Consider the following 27,151-nt stretch of genomic DNA (forward strand, 5'->3'; position numbering starts at 1 on the left):
TGGCCTCTGGGAATTGTAGTCTCGAGCTGGAGGAAAGCCTAAGTTACCCGGAGACTAGAGATCCCGGAAGAGAGCGCTATCAATTCGCAGTTTAGATCGGTTACTGTAGTGCTGGGCATGTCAGCTCAGTCCCTGGATCCGGTTGTGTAAACTGCAGTGCGGTTCCAAATTATAAAATGCGTTAGCCCTGTGAATGCTTTTTGAGGCCAGTTCCGTGAATGTCTGAAATCCAAAACCCGGTTTCTTTATGCCATGTGCCTCGCTTTGGTTTCCCAGTAGATCTGGGGTGGTAAATCAGGATCTTGGGATGAAAACTTGTTCCTTTGTGGGAGTGGATTTTCTGCCTGCGTTTTAGAAAGGAATTCTGAGAAAGTAAAAGAAAAAAAAATTCTTCAGTTCCACTAAGGCTGCTACTGGCTTTGCTTTCTTTTCTGTCACGTCTTTCATTTTTTAGATAGTTATTGATTGAGTTCCATTGCATGTTAAATGGCAGGGTGTTGGAATTTAGAGTTACATAGGAACTTGCTCACCTCAAAGTTTGTTCCATTGAGATAGGCCAAAAGCCCCAAACGCAGCAAATAGGTATGTATTAGGTATTGTGATAGGAAAATGTATTCGACTGTTAATTCCAGGAGTACGTGTTCCATGTCTGTTCTGCCTGCCAGTGTACTGGATGTTCTCAATTTTTTGTGTGTACCCTATTACCAAAATGGACTATTCCTGGTGCAATTAATTGTGTGCATCGTGAGCCTTGTTATTTCTTTGCGGCAGAGAAACTCCGCCGCAACTCGGGGAAAAACTGACACCCTAGGAACATCTTCAATAAATCATTAATTTTTTCCACAATTCTGGAGAATTTAGAGTGCCAGGCGTTGTGTCAAATGTTAGGAATAAAAAAGATAAACATGAAAAAGAACTTTAAAGAGAAGGATATTTAAATAAAAGGATTGTTTAAATAAAAACAATAATAACAGTATTTGGGGATTTCTTATGTGCCAAGAATTTTACGTGTATTATCTCATTCGACCTATGTAAAAAATTACTGAAAATAGGGCCTCCCTGGTGATGCAGGAGTTAAATTCTCAGCACTGTCAAGCAATCTCCAGCCATTGCAGAGTTCTAGCCCAGCCAGGGAGCTGACCCACATTGCACAGGAGACCACCTCTCCTGTCTCGCTTGCTGCTCCCCTTAACAGTGTATTTCAGTAGATCTGCCTGTTCTGCTCCCCATTCTGCTCTGGTGAATCCTCTCCCTACCACCACCCCACACCTCTGGCCTACACACCAGTTCTTGTATGCATAAATAAATAAAAATAAGTCTTTAGGTGGCCTCCCTGGTGGCACAAGGGACCAAGTCTCAGCACTATGAAGCTATCAGCAGCCACTGCAGTGCAGCAATGAGTTCAATCCCTGGCCAGGGAGCTGACCCACAGGGGACAGCTGACTTCTGTCTCACCCTCTGCTTCCCTTAGCGGTGTATTTCAGTCAGTCTGCCTGTTCTACTCCCCACTCTGTCTCTGGTGAATCCGCTGACCCCCCTGCACCTCTGGCCTACACCCCAGTTCTTGTATGCATAAATAAATAAACCTTTAAAAAATAAATCTTTCAAAAAATTAAATTCATTCAAATTTTATTTGCCTTTTTTTCTCCTAAGAAACTGAGAATATGAAAATATAGCAATTAAATGAAGTAATATCAGCGGTACCTTTTTATTTACCAGCGGTACCTTTTTATTTTGTACACAACATGTCACTAGTGTGTGCTTTCATGTGGCTGAAACTAGGACCTCCAGTTATATTTTAATTTGGTGTCCTGAAATTCTAGGTTAAAATTTGTATATGTGTATTTTTTCCTAAGTTTTAGCTTTCCTTAGCTTCCCAAAGGCCTATTATCCCAAAGAGAAAGTTTCTTCATTTTAATTCGTTAGGTAATTTTTTTTTTTTTAAAGAGGCATGTATTTATTTATTTATTTGTTTGTTTGTTTATACATTCACTGGGCACAGTCAGAAGCGTGTGAGGGTGAGAGAATTCACCAGAGCCAGAGCAGGGAGAGCAGAGCAGGCAGAAGGACCGAAGCACACTGCTAAGGGGAGCAGTGGGAGGCAGGAGAGGTCTGCGTGCCATGTGGGACTCTCCTTCGGTGGCTGGGGAGCAGCCGGGGATCGAACCGGCGCCTCAGAGGCCGCGAGCAGCTTCGCAACCCAGTGCTCAATCGCTGCGCCACCAGGGAGGCCCTCGTTAGGTAATTTTTTTCCTTTATTGCTTATTCCTAATAATCTTGTTACTCAACATGTTACCTGTGGACTAGTAGCACTGGCATTAACTAGAAACTTATTAGAACTTGAGAATCCACCTCTTCTGCTCCCCACTCAGTCTGTAGTGAATCCTTTCACCAGCAACCCCCTGCACCTCTGACCTACACCCAGTTCTTCTATGTATAAATAAATAAATCTTAAAAAAAAAAGAACTTAAGAATTTTAGAGCAACTGAATCAAGATCTGTATTTTAAGAAAATCTCCGTGTGATTCTATGCATACTTAAAATTTGAGAAATTGGGCCTTCCTGGTGGCTCAAGGGGTTAAACACAACCTATGAAGCTATCTGCAGCCTCTGCAGCACGAGTTCCATCCCCACTCAGGGAGCATCCCACATGGTGCAGCAGACCTCTCTTGTCTGCTTCCTGCTCCCCTCAGCAGTGTATTTCAGTCAGTCTGCCTGTTCTGTTCCCCACTCTGTCTCTGGTAGAATCCTCTCACTCTCCACACCTCTGGCCTATACCCCAGTTCTTGTATGCATAAATAATTAAATCTTAAAAAAAATGCTTGAAGCCAAAAATTTGAGAAACATTACTTTCCAGTAAAATCAGAAGGCATAGTCAAGCAAAACAAAACAAACAAACAAACAAAAAAAAAACGCAGACAAAAAACCCAACCCATAATACCACACAGCTAATGACAAATTTGTTAATATTTTGGCATGTATTTCTTTCTAAAAATGGGGCCATACTGAACTTAATTCTGAAACTCACTCTTGTCCCAAGTCATTGGATATGTTGACATGGCAACAAAATAACCCCCCCCCCCAGTTTTATTGAGAAGGAATTCACATTGCTGTATAAGTTTAAGGTGTGCTGTATGATGATTTCATTTACATATCAACATGATTTTTGATGAATAATTTGTATTTTATATTTTGTTATATACGGACACATCATGACTTGGTCATTTTTTTTTCCCCAAAGATTTATTTATTTATGCAAGTCCTGGGGTACAGGCCAGAGGCGCGGAAGGGTGAGAGAATTCACTAGAGACAGAGCAGGGAGCAGAACAGCAGAAGGACCGAAGAACACTGCTGAGGGGAGCCGCGGGCAAGACAGGAGAGGTCCGCCGGGGATCGAACCCGCGCTGCAGAGGCTTCGGACAGCTTTACAGCACTGTGCTCAACCTGCTGCGCCACCCAGGAGGCCCGGTCATTCTTTTTTTGTGGTCAATTAGGTAATTTTCAAATTTTTACTTTTAAAAACAGCCCTTGTGTGATGAATGGCCTTGTAATGCAGGGTTTACGATGATCTGGTTCAACCCTAACACTGCAGCTTACCAGTTGTGTGACCTTAAGCAGATTACTTGACTTCTGTGTGAATCAGTTTCTTCCACTGTAAAATCGGAAAAAGAAAAGCGCCCTGTAGTTTGTGTTTAGGATGATAATGCATCATTCATGTAAGATCTTAAAACTATATCTCACACATTCTGAAGGCTCAATAAATATGCATTATTGATCTTTATGAACACGCACGTTATCACCTGACTTCTCTTTCTAGAGCTAAGAAAACTTGGGTCACTAGTTAGCTAGTAGCAGAGGCAGGGAGAACTGGAGTTCCTTTTCCGTCTTCCCACCCTTGCTACTGTCCTTGCTTGAGCTCCCGCAAGTTTAAGACCTTAAAAAAATAAGCATTCTTGGGCGCGTTACCGGTAATGGGTGTAGGGTTATTTTAAGAACTTTTCGCTGTGAGACGAACATGTAAGACAATGCAGTTTAATAGTTACTATCTAGAGTAGGAAGGGAAATGGTTCCATACAATCTTCAGTCGAGCCAGGAGACTATTGATTTTCCCGCGAGTGGGCCTACGCGTTTCCATGGTTACAGATCGCGCCGAGTTGGGGCTCCCTGCACCTCACAAAGCGCAAGCGCACGCCGCAGAGCTAGCCGCCCAGCGCCTTTCGTTTCAAAGAGAAAACCCCTCCCGTTTCCTCCGTCTGTTTCCCTATCGCCCTCTCTCTTTGCCTTTTACATGCGCTTTGGGTGTTGGTGACGTCATATTCGCGCGTCTGTGTCGTTTCGAACCGCGACATTGAACATGGCGCGTTCCTAGAAGCCGCTTTCGGCATCAGTAGGCGGCGGCGTGTGGACTGGAAGCGTGGGGCGCGGGACCAACCGACGCCGCTTGGTGTTGGGGAGTGGAAGCGGGAGAACCGGGCCATTCCGGAACGAACCAAACGGTGAGGCTCCGGCCTGAGAACCGCAAAGCGCGCGCGAATAGAAGGGAGGAGTGGGTTGGACAGTGGAGAACCGAAAAGCTAGAGGGGAACGTGGGACTACTGGTAGATTAGAGATAGGAGTAGCGCGGCGAGGGCGGCCTGCAGGCTCCCTCTGCATAATCCTAGGAACCTCTGGGAGCTGGCCGAGTCAGCCCGGGAGAGAGAAAGCTGGTGGCGAAGGATTCAGGGTGTGGGGAGTTAGAGACTGGGTACCAAAATGAGGAAAGGGTAGGGTGCCCATTGTGGCTGAGATTGCGGGCCAGGGTGGTGCCTTTGCCCTTGGGGATAGGTGGTGCAAATTTGAGTGAACGTGATCATCTTAAGTACAAAACCACGGTACATTGTTATTACACACACGACTCTGCTTGCTAATAGCAATACTCTGAAAGCTTAACCATTAGTTCTTTCCTTGCCTTTAATGAAAAAGTGAAGGGAATTTGCACATTTTTAGAGAAGAGCTTTTTGCTGTGGTATGGCCGCCAGTGCTCAAAACCAGCGACTCTAGTAGCTTAATATTGGGAATGTTTGTGATCAGCAACACTATTTTGAGGTTCGTCTCATTTTTCTTTATTCTTTTGTGACATGGGTACTGAGTGATGAAAGTATTACAGAGTGAATTTACTAAATAGGTAGGACTGGTAAATGGCCTGCTGGTGCCGAGATTGCAATTGATACATCCCCTTTCCCACCCCAATTTTAACAAGCTCAATTTTAGTACGGTATTGCCCATGAGATTTGTTGTTTCTTCAGAAGCAGGTAAGGAAGAGCAGTTTATAGCCATTATGCTTTTTTTTTTCTTGGGTAGGGAATTCACACCTCCATTTTCCTATTATTTCCGATTTCTCTAGTCAGTGCAGTGACTTCTGGCGCAGGGCTAAGTGAATCTACAAAATAAGATTTCCATTGCATGACACCTTTTTCTCTTTCATTACTGAGGAAAGATTTCTGTGAAATTAGAATGAAAATCTCTCCCTATTGATTGTGAACCCCCCCCCCGCCCCCAATTTAGCACAGGGACTGGTAGTTTAATTACAGCAATAATTTGTAGCCATCTATTATAGCCCTAGGGTAGCAGAGCTGCCCCTGCCCTAGGTACACTTCCTAAAGCAAAAGGATTCTTACCATAAATGAATTTAGTTGTGATAACACTGTAAATTCTAAACAAATATATGAAGATTATTTGGTAATTAACAAATCTTTAGACTTTGTGATATTGTGAATATGTTTGCATTTGGGAACAAACCAGAGTGCAAAATAACCCTTGTATGTATGCGACAATTAAAATATACTGAATATTTTTCCAGAAATAAAATATTAATATTTTGGGAAATATACTATATTTGATTGGATGGATTCTAACTGTTGTGTTATGTGTGTTCATGTATGTGTGTGTGTTTGCATTAATTATTGTTTCTTCTCTCTTCCAACTAATTATTCACTAAATATTTCTCTGCCTCTTTCATCTACTTTTTTCCCTATTGCTACTACTTTGCTTCAGATTATCATTATTGTCTGAGCTTTTATGTAAATAAATCTTCTAAATAATTGCTTCTATGCCCATATACCATCCCTCTCTACCCTCTCCTTTTCTGTAGGCAGATTGTGGTATTATTCACAATCCTTCTTTGCAGATTTTCAGATTAAATTCCATCCTGCTAAGTCTAGGAAATAAGGGCCTTAGTGATCATGGAGCTTGCTTGCTTTTTGCTTTCACTTGGTATTTTCTGCCTCACCTTTTTTCTGTCATGCTTAATGATTTACAATTCTTCAAAGTTGTTAGGATTTTCTTGAAAAAAAAAAAAAAACAAACAGACCTTTATATGTTGTGTCTTCTGCTTAGAATGTACCCATCACCTGCCTGACAAACACCCATAAACCACTCATCTGGGTAACTCCTACTCAACTTTCAAGACTAGAACCATACCTTTTTCTCCCTGGAAACCACCCCAACTTCTATAGGGTGAGTTAGAGCTTCCTCTTACATTTTTTCTATAACAGGTTATCATAGCTCTTATAATATCCTGTGATTGTAGTCTTTTTCCCTCTCTAGACTTGAATGCAAAAACTCATATTTTTCTTTCTCAGAATAGTGCTTGACCAGTAGATGTGGTTATATATTGTGAATTTAGGTTGAATTGCTAGAGAGCTGAAAGAAGATGGAGTGTTAATATATTATGAAGGTTAGAATGAGTGGTCCTGAAAAGTCAGAGACTTACATTCATTTCTGTAACTTTACACAGCTCTAAAGAGATTGGGATTTAGTCTTTGAATTAATTTAACAGGTATTTCTTCATCACTTTCATGAGGTTGCCGGCCAGCATTGAAGGTGGAGGAGTGGGTGTCATTGTTAAAGTTGTAGGGAACTGTTCTTCAGGGTAGACTAGGATGCCCTTGAGGGGGCCCTGTGATGCCTGCTTCACCACATACTTGATATCATTGTGTTTGGCATCTTTCTCTAGATGGCAGGTTACCAGAACTGTCACATTGCAGGTTGGGACATGGAAGATCATGCCACTGAACTTCCTGTTCAGCTCAGGGATGACCTTGCTTACAGCCTTGGTGGTGTAAAAAGAAGTGTATTCTATGTTCTGGGCAGCCCCATGGCCTTTGCATAACAACTTCCAGAGGGAACATCTATAGTATTACGGATGGCAGTGATGGCATAGACTGTGGTCATGAGTCCCCTCCATGATGCCACAGTTGTCAAGAATAACCTTGGCTGGGGGAGCCAAGCAGTTGGTGGTATGGGGGACATTGTTGACCATCTTGAGGGAGTTGTCATGGTTCATGCTCATCACACACATGGGTGCATCAGCAGAAGGTGCAGAGATGATGACCCTTTTTTACCCCACCCTTTAACTGCACCCCAGTTTTCTCCAAGGTAATAAAGACATCAGTGGACTCCAGCATCACCCCATTTGATGTTGATGGAATCTCACTCATAGACATAGACTTTTCATTGATGACAAGCTTTCTGTTCTCAGCTTTCAGTGTGCCATTGAACTTTCCATGGATGGAATCCTACTGGAACATGTACACTATGTAGTTGTGGTCAGTGAGGGGGTCATTGATGATAACAGTATCCACTTCGGGAGAGTTATAAGCATCTCTGGTCACCAGTCATCTATTATGGCCAAATCCCTTCACTCCAACCTTCACCATGGTGTCTCAAGCACACAGCTAGACAGTGCATGATAAGTGGAAGCTGTCTGTTTAAACTGGGAGAAGCAGAAAACCTAGAAAAATCATTTCAGTGTTAACAATTTAATGATAAAATGTAAGAGTTCCTACTGATAGGGGCATTATTGGGCTTGCAACCAAGCCATATTTTAAAATTTATTATTAAAATGATTTTTTAAAAAGATTATTTATGCATACAGGAACTGAGGTGCAAGCCAGAGGTGTGTGTGTGGGTGGGGGGTGAGAGGATTCACTAGAGACAGAGTGGGGAACAGAACTGGTGGATCTACTGAAATACATTGCTGTGGGGGAGCAGTGGGTGAGACAGGACAGGTCTGCTGCACCATGTGGGTTAGCTGGCAGGGGATCAAACTTAGGCTGTAGCAGTGATAGTGCTGACACTTAACCCCTAGGCAACCAGGGAGGCCCCGTAACCACTAATTTTATCTATAGTCTAAAAGTTTATTTTCGTTGTTTTTAGTTCATTCCTGTGCATTGTTTCTTTATGTACAACATATGGGTGAAATCACATGGTAGTTGTCTTTATGTGTGAAATATTTTACCAAGCACAATACCCTCTAGGTTTATCCATGTTTTTGCGCATGTGAGACTTTCATTTTGTTTATAGCTAAAAAGTATTCCACTGTGTGTATACACCACATCTTTAATTATCTGTTGATAGGTAGTTGGGTTATTTGCAACTCTTGTAAATAATGCTGCAGCAAACATTGAGATACATATATCACTTTGAATTAGTGTTTTATAGTCTTTGGGTAAATATTCAGAAGTGGAATAGCTAGATCATATGGAATTTGTATTTTGAGGAATCTCTGAACTGTTTTCCACAGTAGTTCATCAATTTACATTTCTATCAGCAGTGTACAAGGGTTTCCTTTTCTCCACATCCTTTCCAACATTTGGTGTTTCTTGTCTATTGCTTAATATCCACTCATAGGGGTGAGGTGGTATCTTGTTTTGATTTGCATTTTCCTAATAATAAGAGATGTAAACATCTTTTCCTGTGCTTCTTGGCCATCAGTTTGTCTTTGGAGAAATGTATATTCACGTTCTCTGCCCATTTTTTAACCAGGTTGTTTGTTGTTATGAGTTTATTATATATTTTGGATATTGGACGCTTGTTAGATGTGTGATGTACAGATATTTTTTCCCATTCAGTAGGATGTTTTTTGTTTTAATAAGCAGTGCAGAAGCTTTTAAGTTTCATGAAGTCTCATTTGTTTATTTTTGCTTTTGTGTTCTTTTTGTTGGAGTGATGTTCCCAAAGACATCTCTGAAATCATTGTCATGAAATGTTTTGCCACTGTTTCCTTCTGCGTATTTTATGGTTTCAGATCTTTTAGTTCATTTGAGTTAATTTTTGTGTGTGGTATGAGATAGCAGTATGAGATAGTGGTCTGGTTCTATTTTTTTGCATCTGACTGTCTAGTTTTCTAGCTCCATTTGTTGAAGAGACTTTGCTTTCTCCCATGTATATTCTTGGTTCCTTTATTGTAGGTTAACTGTCTGCATCAATGTGGGTTTATTTCTGGGGTCTCAATTCCATTGGTCTGTGTGTCTTTTTTTTCTAACACCATACTGTTTTGAACATTGTCTTATCTTATTTTCTTCATAACACTTTCTTTTCTTTTCTTTTCTTTTCTTTTCTTTTCTTTTCTTTTCTTTTCTTTTCTTTTCTTTTCTTTTCTTTTCTTTTCTTTTCTTTTCTCTCTTCTCTTCTCTTCTCTTCTCTTCTCTTCTCTTCTCTTCTCTTCTCTTCTCTTCTCTTCTCTTCTCTTCTCTTCTCTTCTCTTCTCCTTTTCTTTTCTTTTCTTTTCTTTTCTTTTCTTTTCTTTTCTTTTCTTTTCTTTTTGTTTTTAGAGGTTTATCTTCTTCCACTAGAATGTAGGCTGCTTGAAGTCAGGGACAGTTTTCTTCACTGCTCTCGCGCGCATGCTCTCTCTCTCTCTCTCTCTCTCTCTCTCTCTCTATGCATACAAGAGCTGGGGTACAGGCCAGGGGTTTGTGTGTATGGGGTGTGTGTGTGAGAGGATTCACCAGAGACAGAGTGGGGAGCAGAACAGGTGGATTGACTGAAATACACTGCTGAGGGGAGTAGCAGGTGAGTCAGGAGAGGTCTGCTGCGCCATGTGGGTTGCTCCTTGGCCAGCTGGGGAATCGAACTTGTGCTGTGGAGCCTACAGACAGCTTCATAGGTTGCGTCTTAACCTCTGCACCACAAGGGAGGCCCCACTGCTATATTTTGGCACCTAAAACAGTGACTGTTACACAGCAGACTTCCAGCCATTTTATTTAATAAATCAGCTAATATGGTCACTGTGAATCTTTATTCAGTTTATAGTTAAAAAAAAAGATCACTTCTTCATGCTCAGCGAAATAAGCCAGAAAGAAAAAGAAAAATACCGGATGGTCTCACTCATAGCAGGAATCTAGAAAACTTAAATAAGGGACCAGGAAAAAGAATAACTATAAGAAAGTGAAAATCAAAATCAACAAAAAACTATGAACCAGAGACTTTTTGGGGGATGGGGGGCGGGAGGGGAGGGATTGGGGTCAGAATGGGGGGGTTGCAATTGTATGGGGAATATAAAAATAAAATTTATAATTAAAAAAATAAACAGCATGACTCAAAAAAAATGATCACCTTATTCAGCAAATATTTATTAAACCTATGTCATGGATCTTGTTGGACTCAGATGCATTATGGTTTGTTCTGTCACATGAGGAACCTCTTTTTTTTTTAAAGATATATTTATTTATGCATTTGAGAACTGGAGTACAGGTCAGAGATGTGGAGGTGAGAGGATTGACCAGAAACAGAGTGGGGAACAGAACAGGCGGACTGACTGAAATACACTGCTGACTATACACTGCTGACAGAACAGGCGGACTGACTAAAATACACTGCTGAGGGGAGCAGCGAGCGATTCTGCTACACCATGTGGGCAGCTCCCTGGCTGGGGATCAAACTCATGCAGTAGTGGCTGCTAATAGCCTCATAGGTTGCGTGTTAACCCCTTGCGCCACCAGAGATGCCCACAAGGAACCTCTTTATCTTCTAGGCCTTCCAGAAAGTGAATTTCTCTTACATGGCCTCTTTTTTAATTTGTACATTATCAATGGCCCTCTAAAATTGAGTGAAAATCTGTTCACTTGTTTTCAAGTTATAATGACACAAACTTTTTTTTCTATTAGCAATGGATGCAATATATTTACAGGCACAACAGTTAGTTTTAAAATACAAGAAATGATGACCAGTTTTTTTTTTTTTTAAAGATTATTTATGCATGCAATATCTGGGGTATAGACCAGAGGTGCCGGGGGTGAGTGGACTCTCCAGAGAGAGTGGGGAGCAGAACAGGCAGATCTACTGAAATACTCTGGTGAGGGGAGCGGTAGGCGAGACAGGAGAGGTCTGCTGCACCATGTGGGTTGCTCCTGGCTGGTGGGGGATCGAACTCCTGCCGCAGTGGGTGGTGATAGCTTGATAGTGCTGTGCCACCAGGGAGGCCCTATGACCAGTTTTAAATTTTAGTCCAATTCTGTTGTTAACTGGTAGTATTTTGTCTGATCCCAGTTATTCCCTTCTAAAAGAGATGTTTTTATCTTTTGGTTTAGCCCTGTTTTGCTCACAAAAGATCCAAAATGGTTAATTTTCCTTAAAAGTTGTAATATTTTGGGTCAAATTTCTCGTTGAATCAACATTTGCTTACCTTCTTTTTTCATTAGTCACAGCAATTTAATTATAACTCTTTACTCATTTGCTTTGGCTGTTTTCTTCATGGTTACTACCTGGAACATTCTTCACTTTGGTATAGCTGTTAGAGCTAAGTCCCAATCAACTCTGCACTGATAACATAGATTTACTTTCTATTTTTTGCTTTCATTTAAAAAAATTTATTTATTTATGCATACAAGACCTGGGGTACAGGCAGGCCATAGGTACGGGGGGTGAGAGTATTCACCAGAGACACAGTGGGGAGCAGAACAGGCAGAATGACTGAAATACACTGCTGAGGGGAGCAGTGGGCAAGACAGGAGAGGTCCGCTGTGCCATGTGGGTCAGCTTCCTGCCTGGGGATCAAACTTGTGCTTTAGTGGCTGCCAATAGCGTCAACATGCTGAGACTTAATTTCTTGTGCCACCAGGGAGGCCCCTAGCTTTCAGTTTTAATTTCACATAACTTTGTATGTATATATTGTGAATACCAATACTTACTTTGTTAAGTACACAGTTGTACACAATTTTGGGGATGATTAGAAACAGAATCTTAGAAAATTCAGTACATCATTCATGTGTTTTCAGAATCACTTTAGATATTTGGTGTAGGATTAGATGACACAGCCCTTAAATTTCTTTCTAATTTAGGGTTTATGTTTTGTTTGCTGGTTTAGTTCTCTCACCCCCACCCTCCACCACACAGTATTTCTTTTTTTTTTTTTTTTTAATAATTTTTTTTTAATAGAGGCATGTTTTATTTATTTATTTATTTGTTTGTTTGTTTGTTTTGTTTATACATGCACTGGGTACAGTCAGAAGCGCGGGAGGGTGAGAGAATTCACCAGAGTCAGAGCGGGGAGCAGAGCAGGCAGAAGGACCGAAGTACACTGCTGAGGGGAGCAGCGGGCGGCAGGAGAGGTCTGCGTGCCATGTGGGACCCTCCTCCGGTGGCCGGAGAGCAGCCGGGGATCGAACCGGTGCCGCAGAGGCCGCGGGCAGCTTCGCAACCCAGCGCTCAACCGCTGCGCCACCGGGGAGGCCCACAGTATTTCTTAATGTTATATATGTCTTTTATATTTTAAAAATGTTTCAGGCATTGTATTGTTAGTGTTACATGTATTACATGTATTAAATGGTGTTATGGGTTACTTAGCAATGAAGCAAAATATTCTTGTTCTCTTTCCTCTGATACTGACAATTTTTTTTTTATGTTGACAATTATTTATTTTTTACCTTTTTTTTTTTAATATTTATTTATACAAGCACTGGGTACAGTCAGAAGCGCGGGAGGGTGAGAGAATTCACCAAAGCCAGAGCAGGGAGCAGAGCAGGCAGAAGGACCGAAGTACACTGCTGAGGGGAGCAGCGGGCGGCAGGAGAGGTCTGCGCGCCATGTGGGACCCTCCTCCGGTGGCTGGGGGAGCTGCTGGGGATCGAACCGGCGCTGCAGAGGCTGTGGGCAGCTTCGCAACCCAGCACTCAACCGCTGCGCCACCAGGGAGCCCCGATGTTGACAATTATTAATCTCATTTTATAAACGAAGGCAGAGGCATTATACGTAAGAGTTCTGGGTAAGCAATGGCATTTAACCAGAATTTAGTAACTTTGGTTTTTTTGGTGTGTAAATTTAATACTACCTTTTATTTATGGCACAATGAAAGACAGTTTCCTTTAGAAGTTAACTGATTTACGCAAGAGATTTGCATTATGGGAATTTTGTTAAGAGTATTGGTGGTATATAAAAAAGGTGGAAAATCAGCAGAAGTATGAAGGAGTAGATGAATGACTGAAGTATAATAGTAATTCAGAAGATTGAGCTTTTCCTCCATTTGTTACTATTAATTTTTTTATGTATATTATACATTCAAATATGTTAACTTATCATTGCTAGGTTTCCATGGATCTCAATAGTGCCAGCACTGTTGTTCTTCAGGTCTTAACACAGGCCACCAGTCAGGATACTGCTGTGTTAAAACCAGCTGAGGAACAGTTGAAACAGTGGGAGACACAGCCAGGTTTCTATTCAGTGTTACTGGTAAGTTGTTTTAAAATATTTTACTATTATTTTTAATAAATTAAAACACCATTACTTTAATTGTTCTAAAGATCTGTTTGCATTGGTTGTTTACTTTTGTGAACTGGTCCTAATGTTTGGCCATTGTCAGTGTCATTTTTAATTCAGAGCACAGATCTTTTTTTTTTTTTTTTAAACTACTTTTTTTTTTTTTAAAGATTTATTTATTTATTTATACAAGCACTGGGTACAGTCAGAAGCGCAGGAGGGTGAGAGAATTCACCAGAGCCAGAGAGAGGAGCAGAGCAGGCAGAAGGACCAAAGTACACTGCTGAGAGGAGCAGAGGGCGGCAGGAGAGGTCTGCCCGCCATGTGGGACCCTCCTCGGTGGCTGGGGAGCAGCCGGGGATTGAACCGGCGCTGCAGAGGCTGTGGGCAGCTTCGGAGCCCAGCGCTCAACCACTGCGCCACCGGGGAGGCCCAGAGCACAGATCTTTGAGGGTGTTTAAGAGGTGTTGGTTGATGTACGAATCAATAACTGAACAGGGAATTGGTAGTATCTGCTTAGAAGGCAAGCACTATGCTGATTTTCAATTTTAGCAAATTAATACTGATCTCAAGACTATAAGTGCACTTTCATTCTTGTCCTAATTAGCTTGTCATAAATGTTGAGGTCTCCCCACTGTGGCATCAGAGTTTGGTCTACTTTGTTTAGTATGTTTTACTTTAAGACATTGTTTCCTTAAGAACCCTACTGAATGGGGGAAAAATTTGTATGTCATACATCTGGGAAGGGGCTACTAAGAGCTGGAGCTACAAAGAAATCATGCAACTGAACAAAATAGAAAACAAATAGCCCAAACAAAAAATGGGCATAAGAGCTAAATAGACACACAGGTGGCCAGTGGGCACATGAAAGTGTTCATCATTAGTTATCATCAGAGATAGTGAGACCTCAAACCATAGTGAGATACCATCTCACATTTATAAGAATGGTCCATATCAAAAAGACCAGAAACAGCAAGTATTGGCATGGATATGGAGAAAAAGAAAGCCTCATGCCATGTTGGTAGAATTATAGACTGATCCAGCTCCTATGGAGAACAGTATGGAGATTTCTGAAAATATTAAAAATAGATCTACCATATGATCCAATAATTCCACTCCTATGTGATCTACTCACAGTATGCAAAACCACTTAATTCAAAGGGATAGATGCATTCCTATGTTGTTGCAGTACTATTTATAGTAGCCAAATTATGGAAACAATGTAAGTGTCCACGGACAGATGTGAGTGGATTAAGAAAATGTGGAATTTATACATAGTAGAATGCTATTCAGCTATTAAAAGGAATGAACTCTTGCCATTTGTAACAACATGAGTGTAATTGGATGGGATTATGCTAAACAAAATAAGCCAGAAAGAGAAGGACAAGTTTTGGATGATTTCACTTATGTGGAATAAACAAAACAAAGAAACAGACAAAAAACCAAACAAATCCTGGAAATTTTACTGTAGAATTGATGCTACCAGAAGAGGCGGGTAGAGGGTAGGGGTCAAAGTGGGGAGGATTCACAGTGGGCTATTATGGGTACTTTGGCAATGGGTATGGTATGATAACATATATTTAAGAATTGTGATCCTCTACCTCTGAATTATAGACAGGGTTGTAAACCAACATTGCCACAAAAAAAGTAAATAAAATCTTTTCCTGGTTATTATGGAAAATACAATAATTTAACAGTTTGAAGGTTTCCCATACCTTACAGATCAGCTCTGGATATTTGAGTTGTTTTTGGTGTGATATATAGTACATTTTGAGTCAGTTAAAATTCCTTAACATAGTCCTACATTTGTCCTATGCACCCACTCTTCTAAGATAACTTTTTTCAAGAAGTAAACCACTTTCATTTTTTACATATTCTTTTAAAACTTTCTCAGAGTTTAGAGCTTTTGCTTTATAAAATTGTTTTCTCACTGCCAGAATGAAAGAATACCTTTTTCTGTTGACAGCCTTCATTATATTTTCTTCTTCTTTTTTTTTTTTTTTTTTAAAGATTTATTTATTGGGCCTCCCCTGGTGGCGCAGGTGGTTGAGCGCCACACTGTGAAGCTGTCCGCAGTCTCTGCAGCGCCGGTTTGATCCCGGCTGTCCGGAGAGGGTCCCATATGGAACGGCAGACCTCTCCTGTCTCGCCTGCTGCTCCCCTCAGCAATGTATTTCGTCAGTCTGCCTGTTTTGTTCTCCAATCTGTCTCTGGTGAATCCTCTCACCCTCCCACGCATCTGGCCTGTACCCTGGTTCTTGTATAAATAAATAAATCTTTTTTTTTTTAAAGATTTATTTATTTATGCATACAAGTGCTGGGGTACAGGCCAGAGGTGTTGGAGGTGAGAGGATTCACCAGAGACAGAGTGGGGAACAGAACAGGCAGATTGACCAAAGTACACTGCTGAGGGGAGCAGCAGGCGAGTCAGGAGAGGTCTGCTGCGCCAAGTGGTTTGCTCCCTGGCCAGCCGGGGATTGAACTTGTGCTGCAGAGGCTGCAGACAGCTTCACAGGTTGCGTCTTAACCCTTTGCACCACCAGGGAGGCCCCAGCCTTCGTTATTTTTTACTTCTGAAAATTTGAGAACTCTGATGAGTGTTTGCAATTTAATTTCTGGCCAGGGCAGTTAAATTACCAGTTGGATCAAAAACTGATGCAGTATTTGTCATTTGTCACTGTTGCAGTATTTGTTTACCATATCTTGTAAAACAGAAAATCATAGCACTTGCCATACATATTTTGACATCATGGCTAAAGAGAGAGAATTGTGTGTTACATTTAAGAAGATAAATGAACATGAATGTAGGGAAAATTAAATATGTAGTCATATTTTATATTCTAAATGTGTACATAAAAATTGGTCTAGTAACAATAAGGTAAAAACATTTTTTTTTTAAGATATTTAAGGAAACAGATTTATTTATATAATTCCAGTATCATATTTGTAAATTTTGGGCATAGATTTTTAGAAAAATCTGAGTATCTTTACTCTTCATTTGTTTGTATATTCTATATAATTAGACTTGTGTTTTTTCAGGCTATGAAACACTTTTGGAATATCTTGTTTTAGTTACTACTGACCTTTAAAACAACAGTGCACTTGTTTAACTGTGATTTTTTTAATGTAATGTATGAATTAATAACAGTAAGTACCCAAACCTTGTTTTTATTTTTACTAGCTGAATTTTTTTCCCCCCTGAGGAATAGTAAAATTTCCTTCAGATGAAATAGATTATAATAGATTAAAAAGAACCTGCTGAGTTTTTAATTCTTCCTTGTCCCCTATACTTACTGTCCTGGTACATTTAATCTACTTTTCATTCTAGTTTGGAGATTCCTAAATTTGTATATACTATCATAGGTTTGTGTTACAGTCTTATTTTATCTTATTCTTAAAGATAAAATAAGATAAAATAAAATAAAATAAGATAAAGAAAGATAAAATAAAATCTTATTTTTAAAGATATTTTTAAAGTCTTATTTTATCTTATTTTTTTAAAGATTTATTTATTTATGCATACAAGAACTGTGGTACAGGCCAGAGGTACAGGGGTTGAGAGGATTCACCAGAGACAAAGTGGGGAACAGAACAGGCAGACTGACTGAAATACACTGCTGAGGGAAGCAGTGGGCGAGACAGGAGAAGTCTGCTGTACTGTGTGGCTCAACTCCCTGGCCTGATTGAACTTAGGGATCGAACTCGTGCTGCAGTGACTGGGGATAGCTTCATAGTGCTGAGACTTAACCCCTTGCTCCACTAGTGAGGCCCGCTAGTCTTATTTTAAATACTTAGGGGATATTTCTACTTGCATTGACCCCTGCAAATTCATTTTCCTTGGTTTTCCAAGTGTAGCTAAGATAAGCTAAGATCCACCATCTTCTACAATACCCCTCACATTACACATTTGCTTAATATGAAGTTTTTGTTATACAGGGTCTGTGCTGGACTCCAGGCTGTAGATGATTCAATGGGTATGGGCGGTAGGCATGTGAAGTGTTAATATCAACTGTGATTAATGTGATGAGAGTAAAGTCCCAAAAGTAGAATAAATAGATGTTAGACAACAATCTTTGTAATCTTTTAAGTTTTAGATACATAGGACTTTCTAAGGATGAAATTATGGCATGGTACTTTTATACTTATGAATATTTTTTCCATAGTAAAGAACACACTTTTGCATCATTATTTTTGGGTTTGGTATTTACCCACATAGGGTTGTATATAAGAGATCAGTTCTGGGTATATGAGCTGTTTTTGCTTTGAGATGGAGTGCGTTTTGAATCAGTTACTATTCCTTAGCATAGTCCTACCTTTGTCCTATGTACCCAACATTATAAATAATTTTTCTTAAGGAAGTAAACCACTTTAATTTGCAGTGTTTGTGATGTTTTGTTTTTTGAAATACTTTTTTAAAGCTCTTTTTAAAAAAAAGATTTATTTATTTTATGCATACAAGAACTGGGATACAGGCCAAAGACAGGGTGGGAGGAGGTGAGAGAATTCACCAGAGACAGAGTGGGGAACAGAACAGGCAGATCAACACAAATACACTGCTGAGGGGAGCAGCCGGCGAGTCAGGAGATGTCTGCTGTGTCATGTGGGTCACTTCTCTGGCCAGGGATCGAACTCATGCATTGGCTTTAGGTAGCTTCATAGTGCTGTGTCTTAACCCCTGTGCTACCAGGGAGGCCCCTGTTTGTGATGTTTACAATGTATTTTTATTTCCATATACATTTATAACTCAGTTAAAAAAAATTTTTTTTAACATTTATTTATTTTTATACAAGAACTGGGGTATAGGCTAGAGGCATGGGAGGGTGAAAGGATTCACCAGAGACAGAGTGGGGAGCATAACAGGCAGATGGATCAAAATATACTGCTGAGGGGAGCAGTGGGTGCGACAGGAAAGGTCTGCTGTGCCATGTGGGTATCTCCCTGGCCGGCCAGGAATCGAACCTGCACTGCAGAGGCTGTGGACAGCTTCACAGAGCTGCACTCAACCCGTTGTGCCACCGGGGAGGCCCTCAGTTAAAAATTTTTAAATGTTACAAAGTAATGAGAATTTTCTACATCATTAAAATCATGTTGCATGGTTTGGCTTCCAGAGTCATTTTTCTAGTGTCCCACCACTGTGCAAAATGAGAACTGTCTGTATTTGGGTTAAATACAGTGAATATGGTTTTTAAGTAATGGTTAATTTTGAGTTGAAATGTTTCACATTACATCTACCTTTATATTAAAAGTATTCTGCTGCCAAACATATTGGTAACCATAATTGTTTTGATAAAGAGGATACTTTGAAATACATTATTTTATATTGTATATTAGTAATTTAGGGACTTGGACCCCTTGGAATCATGGAATCTTAGCTGTGATGGAGCTACTTTTTCTGAAGGTGTTTAGTTTAGTGGTGTGTGTGTGGGGGGGAGTTGTGCTGTTATTTGATTAGGTTTGTGTGTTTAATTTTTTATTAAGCAAAATTTCAAATAAAACTAGACTAAGGTAATGATTCTCCACATACTCATTACTTGGTTTAATTAACATGCCACTGAGTAGGTATGCATTCTTATATGAATTATAGGACTGTAGATGTTTAGAAAATAGCAATATGGCATATATTGTTATAAAATTTAAACAAGACTTTAAGTAAAAAATCTATTTATACTTTATTGTGGGTATATTAATTATAGTTTTAACTACTTAGATATTTATTCTAATAGTATGTTTTTTATTTGCAGAATATTTTCACAAACCACACTCTGGATGTAAATGTAAGATGGCTTGCTGTGCTATATTTTAAAAATGGAATTGATCGTTACTGGAGACGTGTAGCACCTCAGTAAGTTCCAGTGTTCTTCCCCTCCAGTGTAATCATTTCCAAATTAAAGAATATATAAGAATGTATGTTATAATCTTCATTTTTAATGTAAAAGGATAATTTGCTTACTTCAGCAGTACATACACTAAATTTGGAAAAATTCGGAGATTGGCATGGTTTCTATGATAGGATGACTTGCATATTCATAAGCATTTGATGTTTAAAAGAAATAAAGTGCTTTACTGAAGAAGAAAAGTGTTCTATGCTAGTTAAAAAATCAACACCCAATATATACACAATGGAATACTATTCAGCAATCAAAAAAATTAAAATAATGCCATTTGCAGCAACATGGATGGATCTAGAAGGGATTATGCTCAGTGGAAATAAGTCAGAAGGAAAAAGAAAAATATTGGATAGTTTCACTTATAAGAGGAATATAGGGAGACAAAATAAGGGATCAGGGAAAAATAACAATAAAAAACACAATGAAACAAAACTAAACATACAACTATAAATCAGAGAAATTTTGCAGGGGAGGAAGTGGAAGAGGGGTCAAAACAAGGGCAGGAAGAGCACAAGGGACTATGGTGATGGTGCACAGGTGAATTGCTGGTGGAAATTCTGTGGTGACTATACCTGAGAAAAGAAAGCAAACATTGTACAAAAATGAACAATGATGTAAAACATACTTAAATATATTATTAAAAAAAATCAACAGCCATATTGCTTTTCACCATGGTATTTTTGAGGGGGGTTGGTAAGGAATTAGTGGATTTCTTGCTCTCTTTCTGCTTCTGAGAATCTCTAATTTTGTGGGCATGAAGCAAATGCTGGACTGAATAAGTCATGTTGATAAAGGTCTTTTTTTTTTTTTAAAGAAGTATGCATTTAGCATTTTTTTAAAGTTTTATTTATTTATGCATATAAGAGCTGGGATGCAGGCTAGAGGTGCGGGGGGTGAAAGGATTCACGAGACAGAGTGGGGAACAGAACAGGCAGACTGACTGTAATACACTGCTGAGGGGAGCAGCGGGTGAAACAGGAGAGGTCTCCTGTGCCATGTGGGTATCTTCCTAGCTGGCCGGGGATTGAACTTTTGCTGCAGAGGCTGCAGATTGCTTCATAGTACGGTACTTAACCCCTTGGGCCACCAGGGAGGCCCTACATTTAGGATTTTGAAAAAAAGTCTTTGAGAAGTTATCTCCCAGGACATTTCTGAACCAGCTGGATATTAAATTCCTAAGTCTTCTGCATAATTGCCTCTGTAGCAGAATGGGGTGATATTCATTCATACATATAATCTCATCTGATTCTGTTCTCACTGCTCTATATGTGGCTAAGTGAACAGATTTCTCAACATAATCAATTACATGTTATATAATTGACGGAAAGGCAATGTGGACATGACCCTGGAATTTATTTGGTAGAAAATTGTGAACTTTGCTGAGTAAGTAGTGTAGTCTTTGTTTACCAGCAGATGGCACTAAAGCTCTTTATGTTCTTATATTTATAAAACTTTAAAATAAAAAAATTGAGTACTGCAAGATATATAAAAGATACTGCACTTAAATAATATTGAAAACAATTAGAATATTTTAAGTCTTCACTTAGGATACTATAATTTGAAGCAAACGTCTTATTTTAGGAATTCATAATATTGAGAGAAATGAAGTAATAAGTGATAACAAATTGTGAGTTGCAGGAAACTGCAGCTGCACGTAAATTTTAGATGTTTCCTAAAATTCATTTTGTTTTACTGGTTGTATAAAGAATATCGTTATACTGGCATCTCAAAGGGAAGGTAAATTATCATTAAATATTTCAGATTTACTTTCACATAAAGTAAACTTATAATAAACTGTAACTCATTTTAAAAGTTAAGGAAAATATCATGTGGTATAAGGTAGTTAAATTCCAAGCTATCTCTTTTAGTTTATATTAAATGTACTGAGGGAGCAAGCATGGTAAGAATATACTTAGCAAGGAGCAAAGGAACAATATTAGTAATCAAACTCAAATTTAAGGTACTTGAAACATCTGTGGTTTTATCTAAATTCTATTTCATATAGTTCCTACTGTTACCACTATTTTTACAGTGATTAAGCTTCTATGTCAGTACTTTATATAATGCACCTTTTACTGGGTCCTAATCAATTTGATAATATCCAGTTTCTGCTTGGGATATAGTCCAACATCAGCCTAATGATGGCATGTGCATAGAATAAGTGTTATCTATTACTGAACAGTTGCTAAAGACATCAAATTTTCTTCAGGTTTTAATGGCTTGTTTAATATGTATGTATTTTTTCATTGTTTTGGTAGCTAATCATTTTATTAATCTCTTAATTAAAATTATGGAAACTGCTGAACCTGTTTCCTTGGGAAAAATACATATTTTACAGAGGTTACATAGAAATACATAGATTACAGAAATACTTCTAATAGGAAAACATAGATTTACATTGGACTTTGACTTTTTTTTGCCTAAATGTTTTTAACCTTGTTTTCTAATTTGATTACTAACCTTGAGCAGATGCTTTTAAGGTTAAAAAAAAAAAAAAACTTACTGAAGTATAATAAATAACACACATAAAAAGCATACAAATGGAGGGTATAGTTTAAATGTTTATAAGGGCCTCTCTGGTAGTGTAGGGGTTAAGTCTCAGTGCTATCATGCTATAACTGCTGCAGCCTAAGTTCAATCCCTGGCCAAAGAGCTAACCCTCATAGGGCATAGCAGACTTCTCTCTCCTCCACTGCTCCCTTTAGCAGTGTATTTTGCCTGTCTTGCTCCCGCTCTATCTCTGGTGAATCCTCTTACCCTCCCCCACACTTCTGGCCTACACCTCAGTTCTATGCATAAATAAATAAATCATTAAAAAAATAAATATCTACCACTCAGAACTAGGTTGACTATTACTAGTACTGAGGAATCCTTCTTTCCCCTATTGTCATCTCTTAACATTACTCCGAGATCTCCTAGCATCCCCTAACATTGCTCATAGATTTTTTTTAACCTGTTTTTTTTTATAAAGATTTATTTTACTTATTTATGCACACAAGAGCTGGGGTGTAGGCCAGAGGTGTGTGTGGGGTGAGAGGATTCACCAGAGACAGTGGAGAGCAGATTAGACAGATTGACTGAAATACACTGCTGAGGTGAGCAGAGGGCCTCTCTTATAAGGAGAGTTCTGCCTTGCCATGTGGGTTAGCTCCCTGGCCAGGGATCAAGATCTCTGGCTGGGGATCGTGCTCTTGATGCAGTGGCTGCCAAAAGCTTTATAGCCCTGAGATGTAACCTGTAGGTGGGCTACTAGGGAGGCCTAGTTTTACCTGTATACAATTGGAAATCATATAGTATGTCCCCTTTGTATCTGACTGTTATTCATTGTTATATTTGTGAGATTTATTCATGTATTTGCAGTAGTTATTCTTTTATGTAGGGAATATACCATTCAATTTTAGAAATATACCACCGTTATCCTTCTGTCCTTGATGGGCACTAAATTGTTTCTAGGACTGTTAAGTTTCTTTGAAAAATCTTTTACATGGCTTGTTGCATGTAAGTGTATATTTTATTATCATTTATGGTGAGATGCATATTCAATTTTAGTTGATACTGTCAGATAGTTTTCCAAACTGGTTATACCAGTTTGCACTCCTACTCCAGCAATGAGTGTTGGCATTTGCTATACATTCTCCTCAGCACTGGGTCTAATCAGCCTTTAATTTTAGTCTTACTGGTGCACTTGGGAAAGTTTACATTTTCCTGATGAACAAAGAGTAACTTTTTTTTTAATATATATATATTTTCATGTATATTTTTTACATCATTGTTCATTTTTATAGACTGTATGCTTTCTCCTCTCAGGTGTAGTCTCTATAAAATTCCTACTACCAATTCACCCGTGAACCTTAACCATAGTCACTTGTGCTCTTCCCTCCCCTGTTTTGATCCCTCTCCTTTCCCTTCCCCTTCAGAATGTCTCTGATTTATAGTTGCCTGCTAATTTTGTTGATTTTTATTATTTTTTTCTTAATCCCTTACTTGGTTCCCCTATATTCCTCCTATAAGTGAAAACATATGCTTTTTTTTTTTTCCTTTTGGCTTATTTCACTGAGCATAATCCTTTCTATCTCCATCCATGTTGCTGTGAAAGGTATGAGTTTATCTTTTTTGATTGCTGAATAGTATTCCATCGCATATATATACCACATCTCTTGATCCAGTCATCTATTTTTGGGCATTTGGGTTTTTTTAAATTTTTTTTTTAAGATTGATTTATTTATGCATACAAGAGCTGGGGTACAGGCCAGAGATGTGGGGTAAGAGAATTCACCAGAGAGAGAGTAGGGAACAGAACAGGCAGATTGACTGAAGTACACTGCTGGGGGAGCAGTGAGTGAGTTAGGAGAGGTCTGCTGTGCCATGTGGGTAGCTCCCTGGCCGGCCGGGGATTGAACTCGTGCTGCAGAGGCTGTGGTTTGCTTCATAGTGCGGTACTTAACCCCTTGCGTCACTAGGGAGGCCCTTTTTATATCTTACCTATAGTAAGTAGTGCTGCAGTAAACATAGGATTGCAGGTATTCTTTTGAATTAATGTTTTTGTGTTCTTTGGGTAAATTCCTAGTAGTGGAATTACTGGGTCATATGGTGTCTCCATTTTTAGTGGTTTGAGGAACCTCCATATAGCTTTCTGTAGTTGTTAGACCGATTTGCATTTCCACCAACGGTGTCGGAGAGTTCCTTTTTCCAAGGAGTAACTTTTTAATATACTTATTATAGTCATTTGGGTATCCTGTTTTGTGAAGGAGCTGCCATTTGCACAGTAAGAAGTTGGTTTGCCTTATTGATTTGTGTCCTTTATATTTACATTGGTCATAAATCCCTTTATTGACTGTACATATTGAAAATCATGTATTTTCAATTTAGTTCAATTTAGCGGTCTTTTATAATTCTTTTGGGACCTGTTTACAAATTTTTACTCTACCCAAGGTCATAAGAATATTAAAAATTTTTTGCTGGAAACCTTATTTTACTTTTTAAATTTAGGTGTTTTATCTATCTAGAAAATGATTTTTGTGTAAGGTATGCATGAGAAGTAGATGCAATACCATGTGTATTTTTTTTAAAGATTTATTTATTTATGCATACAAGAGCTGGGGTATAGGCTAGAGATCCAGGGGGTGAGAGAATTCACCAGACAGAGTGGGGAACAGAACAGGCGTATTGACTGGAGTACACTGCTGAGGGGAGCAGCGGGCGAGTTAGGAGAGATCTGCTGCGCCATGTGGGTAGCTCCTTGACCAGCTGGGGGAGCGAACTCCTTCTGCAGAGGCTGCAGACAGCTTCATAGGTTGCGTCTTAACCCCTTGCGCCACCAGGGAGGTCCCACCATGTGTATTTTTTCCTTTCACATTTCATTGGTTCCCTTATTATATAATCAGGCACTTGGTACTGATGGATCTATATTTGGATTTTCTATTTTTTCTTATTGGCATATTTGTCTGCTTTTAACTACTATATTTTATAAGGTGTAATGTGCTTACTATTACTTTTTTTGGATTAATTTGCTGTTTTCTAGCTTTTTTTAAATGAGCTTAGTATGATTTTCAGTCTTTCTATATATGCCCTTAAAACATTAAGACTTTTCTTGTAATCATGGCCTAAGGTTAGTCTCCTAAGTCTTGATCTGTAATCTTTTTGTTACCAGTAAGTTAAAAATAATTACTAATCCCTCTGTGATTGGATTTTAGATCATGTATTAATTAAAAGTATTTAGTTTAATTCCCAAATGTGGAGCTTTTCAGGTTTTTTTTTTTTTTTGAGATTTCTTTCTTTGAAATACCTTGGTTTATTGTAATGTACATTACAATGAAGATTGTAATTTTATACACATGTCAGTGAGGTCAACTTTTTAAATTATGCTGTTCAGATCTTTTGTATCCTTATTAATTTTGTGCTGCGTTTTCCATCACTTACCGATGGAGGTGTGTTAACCTCTAAATATGATTATGAACTTGCCTACATTTTTGTTTTTGCTCTCTTTTAGAGGCTATGTTGCTAGAGGTTCAGGGTTATTATTTTCCTATTGAATTGATCATATCCTGTATATGAAGTGTTCTTCTTTGTCTTTAGTTATGTGTTTTGACTTAAAGTCTAATTTTTCTGATTTAATAGAGCCACACCAACCATCCTATGGCTAGTATTTTCATGGTATATCTTTTTTTGCCATTTTCCCTAGTATTTCTTTGCTGTTAGATTTGAATATTTCCTCATAAACTTCAAATAGATGGATTTTATTTTAAATCCAGTCTCAAAAACATTGAATTTTAGCATTACATTTACTTATATTTGACATAATAACTGATAAGGTCAGGGATAAATCTATCATTCACTATTTGTTTTCTGTTTGTCTCTATCTGATCTTTGTGACACACCCCTCCTCTCTTATTTTCTTTCTTGCCTTTCTTTGGATTATTCAGTAAGTTTTTTATTTCTCAATTTCCGCCCCTTTGTACTTGTTAGGACACTTTTACTAATAAGTGCTTTTCATAGAGATTATAATATGTATCCATGACTTACTGGAGACAGTCCTTAGATGTAATTTATTTTATCCACATAAATTAAAAAACATTGTGATAATACTTTATTTCCATTTATATCTTTTTGTTTTTAGTAGTATTGTTGTTGAGTACTTTTAATTCTAATAGGTTTTGAACTTTGCTAAATACTACCTTATGTTATTTTGCCATCAGTATTTAATTTTATCTTTCAGTTTTACTGGGCTTCCATCTGGGTTCATTTGTCTTCTGCATGATGAATTGCCTTTTGTATTTTTTTCAGTGCCCCTTTTTTCATTGTCCCTTCAGGGTCCTGTGACTGAACCCTCGAAAGCAGAGGGCCTTTTTTTCTCATGCTGCAATCTGGCTCTTTTCCATAGGCTTACCTTCTAGTTCATCACCTTTATTTCACTTACTGTATTTGTCAGGTCTAGGATTTCCCTTTGATATTTAAACAAAAATAAATTCCATTTCTCTGGTGAAATTCTTCATCCTTTGCTTATTTTCTTGAATATAATCATAAATATTCTGTAATTTTTATAACTACACTGTAAAGCTCTTATTTCTGTGTGTGTTTTGATTGTTCCCTCTCTTGTGTGGTATGCCTGGTAGTTATGATTGAGTGTTGAACAATCCTATTGGGAAATTTGGAGAGGCTTTGAATTTTGTTATTTTTCTCCAGAGAAATTTTAATTTCTCTAGAAAGCAAATAGAATATGATCTTAACCTTGATGTAGTTGAGGGTGGTCCTAATTTACTCTTAGTCCCAGGTATTAGCTTTACTGGGATTTCAACTGCAAGCCTCAGGTGTTTACCAAAGTATTGCCTTCTTAGTGGGCCCTGATTTCAGTTGTTGTGTATCTAGCATTGTGAGACTTGCTGAAATTTCTCTTTAGCTCTTTAGTTCCTAGCTGCTATTTTCAGCTTGATTTCCTCTGGATAAGTAATTCAAGGGGAAATGTACTGGTTTATCACACGTCATTTTCTATCTCTTGAAGACTCCTGTCTTTCAAGTCCTGGCTACTGGGTTGTTTTTAGATGCTGTATTAGTTTCAGAGGGCTGCAGAAATTACCACAACCTGGGTAGATTCAAACATTAGAAGTGTTTTCCCTCACTTCAAGAGACGAGGAGTTTAAAGTTAAGACGTGCAGGACTGAATGCGCTTTCCATTTGTGACAACATGGATGAACTGGAAGCAATTAAGCTAAGTGAAGTAAGCCAGAAAAAGAAAGACACATACTGGATGAT

The 27,151-nt window shown here is 38.7% G+C and overlaps 1 protein-coding gene and 1 pseudogene across 3 annotated transcripts in view; one reads left to right on the top strand and one right to left on the bottom strand.

Moving 5' to 3' along the window:
- The first annotated feature begins 4,408 nt into the window (after positions 1-4,408).
- Positions 4,409-27,151, top strand: part of IPO11 (importin 11) — a 139,700-nt gene continuing 116,957 nt past the window's right edge. For 2 of the 3 annotated variants that reach the window (XM_037530611.2, XM_037530613.2), the window contains exons 1-3: positions 4,465-4,495; positions 13,344-13,487; positions 19,256-19,356. In XM_037530611.2, coding sequence (XP_037386508.1) covers positions 13,350-13,487; positions 19,256-19,356 — 239 coding nt within the window. In that variant the 5' untranslated portion in view covers positions 4,465-4,495; positions 13,344-13,349. Of the gene's footprint in view, positions 4,496-6,374; positions 6,495-13,343; positions 13,488-19,255; positions 19,357-27,151 lie in introns of all 3 variants that reach the window. The other variant, XM_037530614.2, reaches the window with a different exon arrangement.
- LOC119260409 (glyceraldehyde-3-phosphate dehydrogenase-like) lies at positions 6,767-7,696 on the bottom strand (annotated as a pseudogene).

This window comes from Talpa occidentalis, unplaced genomic scaffold (genome assembly GCF_014898055.3).
Source record: "Talpa occidentalis isolate TD23 unplaced genomic scaffold, MPIMG_talOcc4v2.1 talOcc4.6, whole genome shotgun sequence".
In the NCBI taxonomy this organism is placed as follows: domain Eukaryota; kingdom Metazoa; phylum Chordata; class Mammalia; order Eulipotyphla; family Talpidae; genus Talpa; species Talpa occidentalis.